This window comes from Octodon degus, unplaced genomic scaffold (genome assembly GCF_000260255.1).
Source record: "Octodon degus isolate 3935 unplaced genomic scaffold, OctDeg1.0 scaffold00077, whole genome shotgun sequence".
Taxonomy (NCBI): domain Eukaryota; kingdom Metazoa; phylum Chordata; class Mammalia; order Rodentia; family Octodontidae; genus Octodon; species Octodon degus.
The window spans coordinates 9959496-9973172 of record NW_004524653.1 but is presented as its reverse complement, the minus strand read 5'-3'; the positions used below and the strand labels follow the sequence as shown (position 1 = coordinate 9973172).

The 13677-nt window shown below is 48.2% G+C and overlaps 1 protein-coding gene across 13 annotated transcripts in view; it reads right to left on the bottom strand.

The window, feature by feature from the left end:
• Zmynd8 (zinc finger MYND-type containing 8) overlaps positions 1 to 13389 on the bottom strand; it is a 132808-nt gene extending 119419 nt beyond the window's left edge. For 2 of the 13 annotated variants that reach the window (XM_023720744.1, XM_023720743.1), the window contains exon 1: positions 2721 to 2791. In XM_023720744.1, the coding sequence (XP_023576512.1) occupies positions 2721 to 2745 (25 nt within the window). In that variant the 5' untranslated portion in view covers positions 2746 to 2791. The other 11 variants (XM_023720750.1, XM_023720746.1, XM_023720754.1 and 8 more) reach the window with 11 other exon arrangements.
• Positions 13390 to 13677: the final 288 nt, after the last annotated feature.

Genomic DNA, 13677 nt, shown 5'->3' with positions numbered 1-13677 from the left:
AAAAAAAAAAAAAAAAAACCCTCAGGCAATCTGTTTAGTGAGTTTTTGTTTTTAAGACAGTATCTCACTATATATGCTAGAATTTGCCCTATTTCTTCCCCTCAGTCTCCTGAATACTAGGATTATAGGCCCACACTACCACACCTACCAGGAAATCTGCATAAAGGAAGGGATTTCATTATGCAGTAACATCAATACTGATTCAAGGGCCGGGGAGAGGGCTCAGTGGAATAAGCGCTTCCCTGGCAAGCACAAGGACCTGAGTTCAATCCCCGGTTCCACAAAAAAAAAAAAAAATACTGATTCAGTAATTATGATAACTATGTCTTCCCCATGTGTGACGCGTGCAATTTTTCTGGAAATCTAATACTGTAAAACTCACGGGTTCATTTTAAAAATACATAAACTCCTTCAAGCCTAGGTGGCCGTCGAAAGACTGCACAACATCTGTAATGAGCCTGAGTCACAAGAAACATCAGCAAAGGGCCGGGGAGATGGCTCAGTGGAATATAGGCTTCCCTGGCAAGTGCAAGGGCCTGAGTTCAATCCCCGGTTCCGCAAAAAAGAAAAAAAAAAAGAAAGAAAGAAAAAAGAAACATCAGCAGGACCCAAGACAGCAGTTCTGGGCAAAGGGCATACTGGCCCCGAGGAGAGAAGGGGGCACGGGGTCACCCAGCCTTCAGACACGAGCTTAAAGGTGCCAAAAGGTCAGAGGTGGGAATCAGCAAAAGAAAATGCAAGAACATTCGATCCCTGACCCAACATGTAATCCCAGCTCTTGGGAGGTTGTAAACAGGCAGATCACTACAAGTCTGAGTTAGTAGTGAGACCCTGAACACACTGTAGACCCTTCCCTAAAATAAAAAAAAAAAAAGAAAATCAAGAACATTCTGGTTGCTAAAGTGCAAGGTGGGGAATAGAGCACATGACAAAAAGAGAGAATGGTCACTCATATCTGTCACAGCTCAGGCAGCAGGGGGAGCATCCACCGGGTGAGGAGGAAAGAGTGACAGTTTTCTGAAAACATCTGACAGTTTTCTGAAAATTGACTGACAGTTTTCTGGAAACATCTCCACTCAGGGCCACATCCGCCTCCCTGGGGGCAGGCTCACTTTGGTCCTGCTCTGCCACTTACCACCCGCTGTGGTGTTACCATCTAGAGCCTCAGTTTCCCCATCTGTAAAGTGGGAAGGACACCTCCTACCTCAGGAGAAGAGGAGCTCAACTAGAGAAAGCCCCGGTGTGAGTGCCAGCCCTCACAAGCGCCCATATCGTTATTATAAGAAAGCCCAGGGTGGAAGGAGCCTGGGAATCATCCCCAAGAACCCACTGCACAGACAAAAAGGGAGGGGACTGGAAGAAAAGACCACGCCCCTGCAGCCACCACATCTCCCCAGCGCACACTGCATTGGGGCCACAAGGGCTACGGTGGCCGAGTGGTGCTGGCTCCCAGAAGCTGCTAACCTGCTAACTCCACACCCTTTGAGCCCCTTCCTTCTGGCTCCCTCGTGGGACCGTGATGGGGCTCCAGCGGCTCCCTGCCCCACCCACCCTGCCCCTCAGCTTGGCCCCAAATGACCTTTGAGAGGGCCGGGGAGATGGCTCAATGGAATATGCGCTTCCCTGGCAAGCACAAGGGCCTCAGTTCAATCCCCGGTTCCGCGCAAAAAAAAAAAAAAGAAAGAAAGAAAATAAAAATAAAAATAAATAAAAACCCTTGAGAAGGTTTTCTATCTCAGAAGCCTTAGGGAGCCTCTCCTCGTGACATTCTGGCCAGATGAGTCTCCTTGAGCCGCAGCCCCAGCACTCCAGGCCCCTGGGCGCGGGCTGCGAGCAGAGGGTCCTCAGCAGTGTGGCCAGGGAATCCAACCCCTGGTACAGCCATGCAGACTGGACATGAACACTGTCACCAACATGCAAGGACACAAAAACTGCTCCACCAGCTAACTGCTAACAGCACCCTGGGGCCAAGGGTAGAGCTCAGCGGCACAGTGCAAAGTCCTGAGCTCAACTCCCAGTACCAAAAAATAAAAATACATAGAAATAAAAAATAATAAACCTGACTTTTAGAAATAAACAAGTAAAATAAAAGCACCCTGAAGGCAAAAGTGATTCACAGCTTCCGGTTGGGGAGCCTCGGTAATCTCTCACGGAGCAAAGGAAGAGCACCCCTCCCTCAGCGAGGACCCTGGAGCAGCTCCTGCAGCACAACACAGTCTGTGCTTGCTCTGATTCGCTGTATTCTGCCCTAAATACAAACATGCCCCAGCATTCCAGAAAGCCCCAGCTTCCTTTTAGCTCTGACCAAGACCACCGCTTTGCAGTGAATTGGGCCGGCCTCAGCCCACTTCTGAGATTCCACAGGGGCCTGCTGCTGAGATTGGGAAGCCCACAGCAGCTGCAAACTCCAGTGGCTTCCCGAACAGGCTTTCAATTCTGACTCTTGAGTCACCCCGGGGAGAGGTAGCTAGGCATCCTCCATCACGACCCACGCCTAGAATTCACTGTGGGGACAATTCCTACACAGCCACACCAGGGAAGGCAAAGCCAGCAGACTTCTCTGGAAATTAGGCCCATCCATCAAGGGTCTGCATGTGGAAAGCCAAGGGGCACTGAGAGGCAAACACAGACCACCACACTTCAGGGCCCTCCAACCACAAAAAGAAATCCCCCTTTCTTCCCCAGCCCTCAGGAACAGAGAATGCAAGATTTTTACTCACCTTTGGAGCGAGTAGAGATATCCATGCCCTCTACCACCTCTTGTTCTGTTTTTATTTCCTCTTCAGCCAAGCTGAAACAGAGCAAATTACGTTCATGTTTAGGTAGGCTAAGAACCCGCCCCGTGAAGCAGCTGCTGAGATGCCGCAACCCACCTTCCAGATGCCCCAGCCTCATCCAGGGGTGGGGAAAGGTACACACCGGATTTCAACTGGGCTACGATTCCCACACCACCTCTTGAAAACATGAGGTGCTTCATTGATAATATTGTATAAGTCAAACTACTTGCCACATAGGGGGGATGCCAAGTAGCCTGTCCTTCTCTATACAATTACAATCTGCCCCCCCCCCCGGGCCCAGGGGTGTCAACCTTCAAAATACACAAGTTTCTCCCGATGAATATCAGGTTCAAAAAAGCAGACAAGTTGGGCTGGGGGTGTTTCCCAGGGTACCCAGAGTTCTGATCTCTAAATTCCGCAAGGTAGGGACTACCTATCCCCAGCCCCCCACCAAATTTTCCAATTCCCAGATGAGACACGAGTGTGAAAAATAAAGATATAGGTTAAATTACAAAGTACTGTAGAAAAATATGGCCAGACTAGAAACCAAAGTGCTGGTCTTAAAACAATGAGAACAACCAGCATGCATCCCAGGAATTAGAACGGGGTCTCTGCGCTCCCACCCACTGGGGCCTCCTCCTTGTACACAGGCCTGGCTGCCTTTTGAACTTCCACTAATTATCCCCCATCACAAAAGTGGAATGAGGAAGCACTGCTTTAAGAGACAGGCTAAGAGTGGAGGGTCAGGGAACAAAGGGAGAAAGGCTGGCCCCCTTAGCCGGGAAGGTCTGTATGCCAGAGCACTCTGTCTCTGTCTGTCTGTCTCTCTCTCTCTGTGTCTCTGTCTCTGTCTCTGTCTCTCCTCTTTGTCTGTCTGTGTGTGTCTCTGTCTCTCCTGTCTGTCTCTCCTCTTTGTCTGTCTCTATGTGTCTCTGTCTCTCCTGTCTCTGTGTCTGTCTCTGTGTCTCTGTCTCTCTATCTCTTTCTGTGTCTCTGTCTCTGTCTCTCTCTCCCCTCTTTGTCTGTCTGTCTCTCTCTGTCTCTCCTGTCTCTGTGTCTCTCTCTGTCTCTGTCTCTCTTCTCTCTCTCTCTCTCTCTCTCTCTCTCTCTCTCTCTCTCTCTGTCTCTCTCTCTCTGTCTCTGTCTCTCTGTCTCTGGCTCTCTGCTAGAACCAGGGCTGAACACAGAGCAGGCCTATCAGGTCTTTCCCCCAGGGACACCTTGCAGGCAAAACCAAAGGAAGAAGTGAAGTTCTGCTTTTAGAGGTGCAAACACTGTGAGGTGCTCGGACTTTCCAAGGATTCAGGCTGACGCTGCTGTGGTAGGACTCTGAGCAATCGCTACGTGTAATTCCATCAGACCATGGTTCAACAAGAAGAAATGGGTTCATCACCAATTGATAGGGCTGGAATTTTCCATTTGGAAGACTCAAAGCCAGGACAGGAAGAAGGCTGGAGAAGAATGTCCTGTCTGTGTTCCGCGGTCTGGGACAGTGACAAGGCAAAAGATGAGTCCAGAAAGGCAGCCTCAGGCCTGGAACCCCAGGGGAAGATGGAGACGTGTTTAGGAGAGCTCCGGGTTTGTTGGGAGGAGAGAATTCAGGATGGGAGCTAGATAGAAAGGAAAAGATTATAGCTCAGAATCAAATTATAGGAGCGTGGAGGCCTCCAACTTAACCAGTCCCAGCAGAGAGGAGAAAAGAAAGCAGCATAGGCTTACGTCGGGACGTTAACACATTTAGCATTCTGATATTGAACCCTCACTATTTCATCTACACAGCATCTGCAGAGAAACCAGGGACACAAATCACCAAAGAACCAACGGACACGTTGTCACAAATGGTTTCTGTCAGGAGAAAGCAGCCTGCTAAATATAAACACAACATGCAATAATACAACATGATTTACCGAAGGTGCTTTTACCACTTTCTATTCCAACTTCAGAGGAAAGCATTCTCAACTTAGAAACACTGCCTGGAACACACAAAGGTCGTCCAACTAGAAGCTGCTGATGGGGTGGCTCTCGCTTGGAGGGACTGGAAATAAACCACCAAAAGCCACCATACAGCAGTTCTCAGCCAGGTGGGTAGATGGCTAACTTCAAAGGAACAAACAGCAAGCTTGATCTTTCTAGCAACTAGAATTCTGTTTCCCTCTCTAGCATGAAGTATGTGAAATCTTAAACTTCTTGAAACCGATCCCATATTTTGTGAGTGGAGAAAAATGCTAATCTGTGCTCCAACCAATATGTACAGTGGTGAAAGAAACAATTACACATAACAGAGCCCAAAAAACCACTTGAAGGATTTCTGCTGAGATGAAAACATTCAAAGGTGTATTGATCACGGAGGAGGAATGCATTCAAGAGAACAATTATTTGGCTTGTAGCAGCCTAGACTAGGAGCGGAATACTTAAGGCAGGAATGCCGCTGTGAGACTACGAAATGCAAATAGTTATGGGCTAGCTGTTTGCTGCTGAGTTTCAGATGATCAATTCTCAAGCAGAAGAGAAAGGGGAGAAAAGTTAAGCTGTTTTATCTGCCCAAGTATTACAAGTGGGCGCCATAATCACCTTACTTTAGCAACTGCACCAGCAGCTTGAGCCCAGGATTTCAAGCACAACAATTTAAGAAAACCATCTTTTCAGAGATCAGCAAACCCTCCTTTCAAAAGGAAGTGTGTGTGTGTGTGTGTGTGTGCGCGCGCGCGCGCGCACACACACGCGCACACTCCCACACACAACTTGGATTTGACTAAAGGAAACTGCAGTGTATATGCATTAAAAAAAAACTTCATTTACAAAAGCAAAGACCAGAATGCAAAATTAGTCATTTCGAATAGCCACATCTAAAGGACTTCCTCTCTTTTTTTAAACACCACTCATCTCAGGGTTTTGTTTTGCTGGGTTTTGTTTTCTGTTTTCTAGTTTAGTGTTAAGTACTACTAGTATGCTGTATTAGGAGAAAGGGGGGAAATGATGAATATTCTATCAAAAGTGGTGAGAATGAAAGACCTGTGTACCTGTCTGAATGCCCCGCAGATCTTGGTCAGTTTAGGTGAACAGCTGTTCAGTGATTTGGGAAAAAAATAATCAAGTAATTTTTAAAAAGAAAAGGCAGCTGCATCTGGAGAAACACTTTGAACTTCTGCCATTAATACATTAAAAGTCTTAGAAAACATATAGCTTCTTTCCTTCCATGGCTGCTGGCTTCCAGCAACCCTGACCATTTGAACCAAACACACATACACACACACACACACACAAAAAAAAAAAAACCAAGAAGCCCTGTTTTCACACTGACATTACTTTTCTTTTAATGTCTATTCAAGACAGGAGGCCCACTAAAGGAAAAATGATTGACAACCAAACAGCCTTTCATCCCAAAAGGAAAAATTTACCATCAACTAGTTGTATATACATTTTATCCTCCAGCACCACCACCACCACCACCACCACCACCATCATCACTTCCACCACCTCCTGCCCTCACATTTACCCAAGTCACTTGCCTGTGGATCTCACAAACTGATACATTTCAGACAATTCAAAGAACAGCCAACTGCACCTGCAAACACAACCAAGACCATCCCCTGCCCTCCCAAAAAAAAAATAAAAGATTCTTCCCCAATGCCTGGGCAAGACAGCTTGCTTACTTCTTCACCTGCATGCACTGAAAAAAAGAGCAATTAAAAGTTGCAGATGAATTGCTGCACCTCCAGGATGCTTTAAGCCTTCTGATTATTAATTCTGAGGACTCAGGGCTGGTCCGTAATTCCCAGGAATCTCATCCCCTCAACACTTCCAAAAGAGGTGGGGAGGGGAGAAAGCATCTCTAGTTTTGACCAAAAAATGCCTGGATACACAATGCCCAGATATTTCTTTTCCCCAAGTGCCCTCACTATTTGACTTTTAACCAAGAATCTCTAGCCCATCTAGAATACATAACCAGCATGCACAAGAGCCTGGTTCTCAGATGAGGATCATCACACAGCATTTCAGGAATCATGCATCATTCAAAAGGACTTTTCCTAGCTTTTTACTTTCATTCAAAAAAAAAAAAAAAAAATGCCCAAATGGTCCAGGCTGTAAGAAATGCTTAATCCCCAGGCATAACATCTTCCTCTTCTAGATTATAAAAGAGTTAACATTAAAACAACAAAACCCATGCTTCCCTAAATCTGCAATTAATTTTTTTTAAATGGATGGGAGAGAGAATGGTTAGCAGACAGCTTTATATAATAAGCACTCACCTAAAACAGGCAGAGTCATCGGTAGCTAAGCTATTTATGCAGGATTCTTAAAATGGCGTCTGGCAACACTGCCTCACTCCTGCACTGAAGCTAAAATGGTAGCAGTTTGTTCAATAGCTGAGCTTGTGTGGAGGCAGCCCTGCTAGTTTCAAAGCCACCTTCCTAAATATCAGAACTAGGAAAACCTCAACCAAAGGACACCAACAACCCAAATGTTAGAAGCTTTAAAAAAAAAAAAAAAAAAAAACACTGCAATGACAGGGAGTTTATGAAGTCACAGGTTCCTAAGGAAAAGCCTTCCCCCCTGGATTCTGAGCCTTCCACGGGAGCTCTGTGGTGGGGCCCCCTCGCCCTTCGAATTAGGTGGCTGGAAGCTTAGGAATTACGCAGCCCCGCAGCACGCAGGCCAGACAGACAGGTGTCTGCGTGCACCCAGGAGAAGGTTCCAGGGAGAGGGCTTGGGAGGAGATGGAGGGAAGGAAACCCATTCTCCTTCTCAGTCCATGGGCAAACAGCTCAGATTCATTCTGCCAAGCCAGGGAAAATGCAAGTTCCTCAAGAACAGTGGGCATCTGAGAAGCTGAGCTACAGGGCTGCCCTGCAGTCTGAGGCCAAGGTAAATAAAGAGGCTGCCTAGGAAGCCTGAATCCGGGCCCCAAACAGCAGCTCTCCACGGCTGCCACTCCTAAGGCAGGGAACGCGAAGGAAAGACAACCGGGTCTGCAGGGGAGAACCTCAAGTCAAACGTTCCCTTCTGCACTGCACGGTATACTCACAAATTAGATTTCTGGCTACCCTCAGGAGAGCCCTGAACCTTAACAATGGGTTTTGCAAAACCCCCACTCTCAGAGGCCGAACTAATAGCCTCATAGTGGCTAATGCCATTTACTAGTAAGGTCTGAGAATTGGCCTCGGAATTCCTCTGGTGCTGGGAGCAAGCGGGGAGTTTCAAGGTGACTGCTTTTCAGCTCTAGGAGAGAAAGGAGGGCACGATGCCCAAGGCCAACCTGGGGCGAGGACGGGCTGCTGGCTCGCTGCCGGCCAGTAGGTAGGTGATCGGATGAGGAGGGACAGTCTGGTAGCGTGCGGGCTGCAGAGCTGGCATGGCCACCACCTGCTTGTTTGTCTGTTAAGGACAGCAAGGAGGGGGAGGGGCAGCCAGTCTGGCAACCTGAGGCCAGGGGTGAATCCTTACTTGTTTTTGCCTCTGAAGAATAAAATGCAGGGTTCTCAACGTACTCCCCCTTGCACACCTCTGCTGTGGGATGAGGAACGTGCCCTGGGATGTATCTGCTGTCGGGGGTCAACCAGAGGCAAAGCGAGATGCAGGGCTGACAAATACGTTGTCGCCTCTGCCAGAACAAGCCAAGAAGGGAAGGGAAGCAAAGGCACAGCCAGATCACCTTTGAAGTGGCTGAGCTTTTCCAAAGCCCACTTTGCCTTCAGGGTTTTTTAGGTGATTGTCACCCAGCTTTCTGAAACGTGACTTAGTCTCCCCCCCTCAGTTTCCCCAGTGGTTCTGGCAAGGGAAAGAAAAGGTGGAATGTTTTGTTTCAAAGAAAAGGGGTTACGAGAAAGAAAGAGGGGAAAAGCTATTGTTTTCATCCCTAATTTATAATCCAGGAGGCCCCATTGTTTCTCTCCTTCTGACTCAAATCTTTAAGCTGTAATTATAAAAGTAACTGGACTTGGCTCCAACAGGCTAACTATGTTCATGCTCGGCAATTAGAAAAACTCTGAAGAAAGTTTACTGAGTGATTATATATAATTAATTCCTAGTTACAGACTGAACACTGACCATTTTCTGGAGCTAATAAAAGCTGTTACTCCCCCTCCCCCACGTGACTGCCACTTAATTTCCGAAGGCAGAAAGTGCATCCATCCTGGAGGGTCTTGAAGGAGAAGAGAGGGAGGGAGAGAGAGGGAGAGAGGGAGGGAGAGGAGGAGAGGAATCAAAAGCTCCAGTGTCTGCAGCTGTGCATCCTCTTTGGGGACTGAGGAGGCAGAAGGAAAAAGGAAAACAGCCCATCCTTCTGTTCCTCCCTCTGCAATTTACAAACGTGGCAGAGGGAACAGTCTACCTTGATGAGAAAAAGAAAGGGGGAGGGGAGGCGCCTCAGGAATGGAATGCAGGACTCTTCAGCTTGGTGAACTGCTTTCCCTAAAAGGAACAAAGATGGTGGAAATTTCCAGAAGACACATCCTCAGCTCACCCACTGCAACTGTCCACCTTTAACCCATTTGCTCCAGGCCCACTGATTTGAGAGCGAGCGAGCGAGCGAGAGAGAGAGGGAGCCCCACTGGGGTGTTCTGTAGGCCAGTGCTCCTTCCCTACTGCAATGCAGACATGTATTATTTCCCTTTAGTAGCTGGAAAATAATGCTACTTGGAAAGTAATTAACTTTTTTACTGACCCATGGTTGGTGGCAGCTACAGTACCAGAAGAAAAGTGGTGTCCCAACTTGCTCCAGGGCCAGGAACCTGCTAGGGCTGCACACTTGAAAACAGATCTTGGCTTTCCAAACCTGTAGGAGCCATTTTAATGCAAGCTTTCAGAGGACAAATGCATTTGCCCTTCACTCTCCTTCCAGCACACACAGTATTATGCAAACGTTGAAGGCACCAAACCAGGAGTCTTGTGATTAGATATTGTTCTAGGGAGGCCACAAGAACCTCAATATGCAATTTCCACTTAGAGCAGGAAGGTAAGAACAAAGAAAACAGCTAAGTGCATGAACTTGGGTGGGATGAGGGGCCCGTGCAGTGTGAAGCATGTATTGGAAACTACCCTCACTTTTAGTCTAAAATGCTGGCTCACCTTACGCAGACTTCCCAAGTCTAAATGCAATGCCACTTCTTATGAGACAAGTATCTCTCCAAAAGGTGTCAAAAGTTTGCATTGCTGGGCACTAGGAATGAGCTTACTGACTCCAGAAAGTTAGCCTAATGCACCAAGTGAATAGATCTCCACGTTTCTAGTCATGCTGGATTGGTCTCCAAACTGGTAATCTCTGTGGTGAACTCTCAAGAGAAATGGCAAAGGCAATACTAAGTGACAGTCTACTTTGGTCACTTTTTTTAAATGCTGGCCACACACATCATCAAGAGATCAGGGGAGGAGGGCTGGTGAGATGGCTCAGTGGTCTAAAGCACCTACTTAGAACAAGCTAAGCTAAGCAAAAGCACAGGGACCGCGGTTCAATCCCCAGCACCACATGCCAGCCAGCCCCGCCCCCTGGCGGGCTGAACTGGCCACACACACACAAAAATAAATAAATAAATTAAAAAAAAAAAAAAAGAGATCAGGGGAAAATGTATTAAGTGAGAAATCCTATACATGGCCAGGGACACGAATGAATCAGGCTTGGAAAAAAGGCTGAATCCGTTGGTGAGTGAGCCCTGAATCAAAACAAGTTTGATGGTAGATGGGATTTTGCTGTGTATATGTAAAAATCCTAAAACATAAGTACTGATACCCCACCCACACATGCAGGCTACCACCAGCACCCCCCACCCCAGGTCTATAGGGCTGTGATTCTAAAAACAAGCAGTTTCCTTACATTTCACAAGCAGATCACCTACCCAGAGTTCTGAAATCCAAACAAACCCAATTAAAGGTCTACAAGCAAGTCACAATGAACTGCACATTTCTGCCCAGGCTGAAGGTAAACAGGAAGTGAAATCTTCAATCCTATCTGCAGGTTATCAGGAAAAACTGGATTCAAACAGTCACTTCAACTCAAGACACTCTTTAAAAGCCCTTATTTTGTTCCCACTCCTGAAGCCCCCCAACTCCTGCAACCAACACCCCCTATTACAAAGATACCAAATGTTTCCAAAACTCTTGATACATGGTCACAGAGGAAATGGTTTGCTTACTTACCCAACAAATGTTCAAGCAACAGTCTCATTTTTCCACAGTTAGGAAGAGAGAACAGGCTGGCAGATTTGGGAGTTGATCAAAAAGGAAATTTTTTTAAACAGTTACATGGAATTATTAAAAACACACACCACAACAACAACACAACTCAACAACTGGATATGGAATGCCGTCATGAACCACACACATGATTTTATTTCCTCTGCCCTCCATCACGCAGGACAGAGGATGATACAATGTAAAAAGGCTGGGGGTGGGGGGGGCAAGGAAAATGAAAATAAAGATAAAAGATACATTAGTTCATTGAAAAACATGCAAGAGTAGAAAGCTAAAGCATTCAGAGTCCTCCTCCCAGATTTCTGCAGGATGTTGTCCAAGATCTTCCCCCACCCCCCACCCGAGCGCCCATCCAAAAACTTCCTCCAGAGCCTAAAACACTTTCAGAAACATTTGCTGGCTGTAGGCTGGCTTGCAGAATACTGCATCAGGCTAGGTCAGGAAAAAAGGCTGAACAATGTAGTTTCTCCAGTGAACAGCTCTGTGGAGGAAGAGAAAGACCATGTACAGACGACAGCACCCACCTAGGCCCAAGGAGCTACTCTCAGTTCCCTGAGGCACTGCTGCGCTCAGAGCTGGGTTCTGCTTCCAACGCGGCCTGCCTTGTCAGAACTCACTCCAGCCTTCCCAGAACCTCTTTGGAGAGGCAAACTTGCCTGCTCTGCTGTCTGCCATGAGCGCTCCTTGGAGAGCAGCCTGCTTGCTTACCTTCCATTTTCTTCCCCCAGCAGGCATGTGACACAGAGCAGACAATGGTGCAGGGGGAAAACTGCTCAGAGAGAGAGAGACAGAGGGAGGGGGGGAAAAAAGAGGAGAAAAAGAGCTTCTCTTTTGGCATAGCAGGATCTAGCTTCAAACTATTCCAGAAACACCATGCCCTGGTGGAAGAAAAGGTGTGCCAGGCCCTTGCCAGTTTGCAAAATCAAGCTAAGGCTAATGGCTACTTAGCCATGTGACCCAAGAAAGCAAAAAAATTCTCTCTAAACAGTTCCAAGTTAACATAAGTGCTCTGGGGGCGAGTGTGGCACGGCCAGCCACAGAGAAATCACACTGCTCGCCCACAACTCGGATGTCTCAGAGGGAGGGGGAAAAAGATGGTTAAAAAGCCGAGCTTACCTCTGTGGATGCATTGTTAACACTGTGTAATGTCAATACTTATAAAACATGGAGGACAGGCTCCTAGTTCTCACAGAAAAAGGGTTTGGCACTTCGGCTGATGATCTGGCCGCCTAATAAAAGCTCATCCCCGATTGGCTGCCCCGGCAAATCGGAGTGTAAAGCCGCCCCGGATTGGCTGAAACACTTCCTGAGCTATTATCTTTGTGAGGCTCGGGTGAGCAAGAGCTATCCTGTGCATAGAAAAAGACAGGCTAAGCTAGGCCTTTTGCAGCAAGAAAAACTTGGGAAAGGGGCCCCCACACTCACTTCTCCCACACTCTGGCTAGATTTTCCGGCACTAGCAAACCAGTGCGGCCAGCCTGACCTGCTCAAGCAAAGCCTGGGGGCCTGGAAGCTCCTGGGAAGGCAGCACTTGGGGTGGGCTGAAAGGGCTCTCCCTCACCTGCCCCCACAGCAGTGGCCCTTGCTGAGGAGCAAGGCTGACCTTCTGCGTGAACAATTCAGCGGCGCTTCTCCAAGGGGAAAGAGAGCTAGCTGGGCAGCGAGGAGCCCCAGAGGAGCAGCCAAGGGAAAAGAGGAAAGGAAGGGGCAGGCGGCAGGCCTCTGAGGAGAAACGGGCAGCCAGGCAGAGCCAGGAACCCGCAAAGGGCAGTCTGGCTTCTCAGAGGAAAGAGGACTCAGCGGCAAAGGGGAGGAGGGGAACAGTGGTCAAGTTTGCATTGTCATTGTCAAAATGCCTCCTCCTGGAAAAGCAGGCCAGGCAGCCATTTGCCTGGCTGAGAGTCTAACCTTTCACCCCCCTCTGTCAGTCCTCAAAGGAAGACCAAAATGGGTTCCTGCCTCCCTGCCAACGTGCCAAGGGGGCCCCCTCTCCGTGCTTACCCTAAGAAAAGCCAAATGCGCTCCTAGCAGGCCACATGCCTCCCATCTACAGACTTCCCTTCCCCTCCCGGCCCCCTCCCCCACCGCTGGGGCCTGCTAAACCTGTCAGTTAAACAAAAATCTGACTTCCGTATTAGTCTGCGATGCCTTCAGCTTCCTGCCTGTTAACCCTCTCTCGGACTCTAGGCCTGGCTGGGAAGAACTAGGCCCTGAGATCGCAGAGAAGGCCTGTGGAAAAATACCAGCTGCAGCTCTGCCGGCAGATGCAGAGAGAGAGCGAGAGAGAGCAAGAGAGAGAGAGAGAGCCGCTGTCTCTTGCCTCTGCTTCCCAAGGAGGCGTGTACCTTCTGAATCCAGGGCACAGGCTGTGCCTCTCCGTCTGAGAAGCCATTTAAATCCACAGGGAGAAAGAAAGATGTCAAACCCGGCCGGGAAACAAGAACCCCCATTATAGTCAGGCCTATCCACCCACAGGTTAGCTCTTCCTGCCACAATCATCCCTGTATGTATGCGTGTTCTTGGGGAACTGGGCCCTCCTCAGTGGGCAGACAAATCCCCTGAGCTTCATAAGGATTCCTGCTTCAATTTATTTCCACAGAGAACGGCTCCTTTTCGTCCCCTAAGGCAGATGGAGCAGCTATTTCACACACAGCCCTGCACTTGGCACCCCCCCAAGCCCCCATCTCTGGCACTGCTCCCCAGTAAAATATTA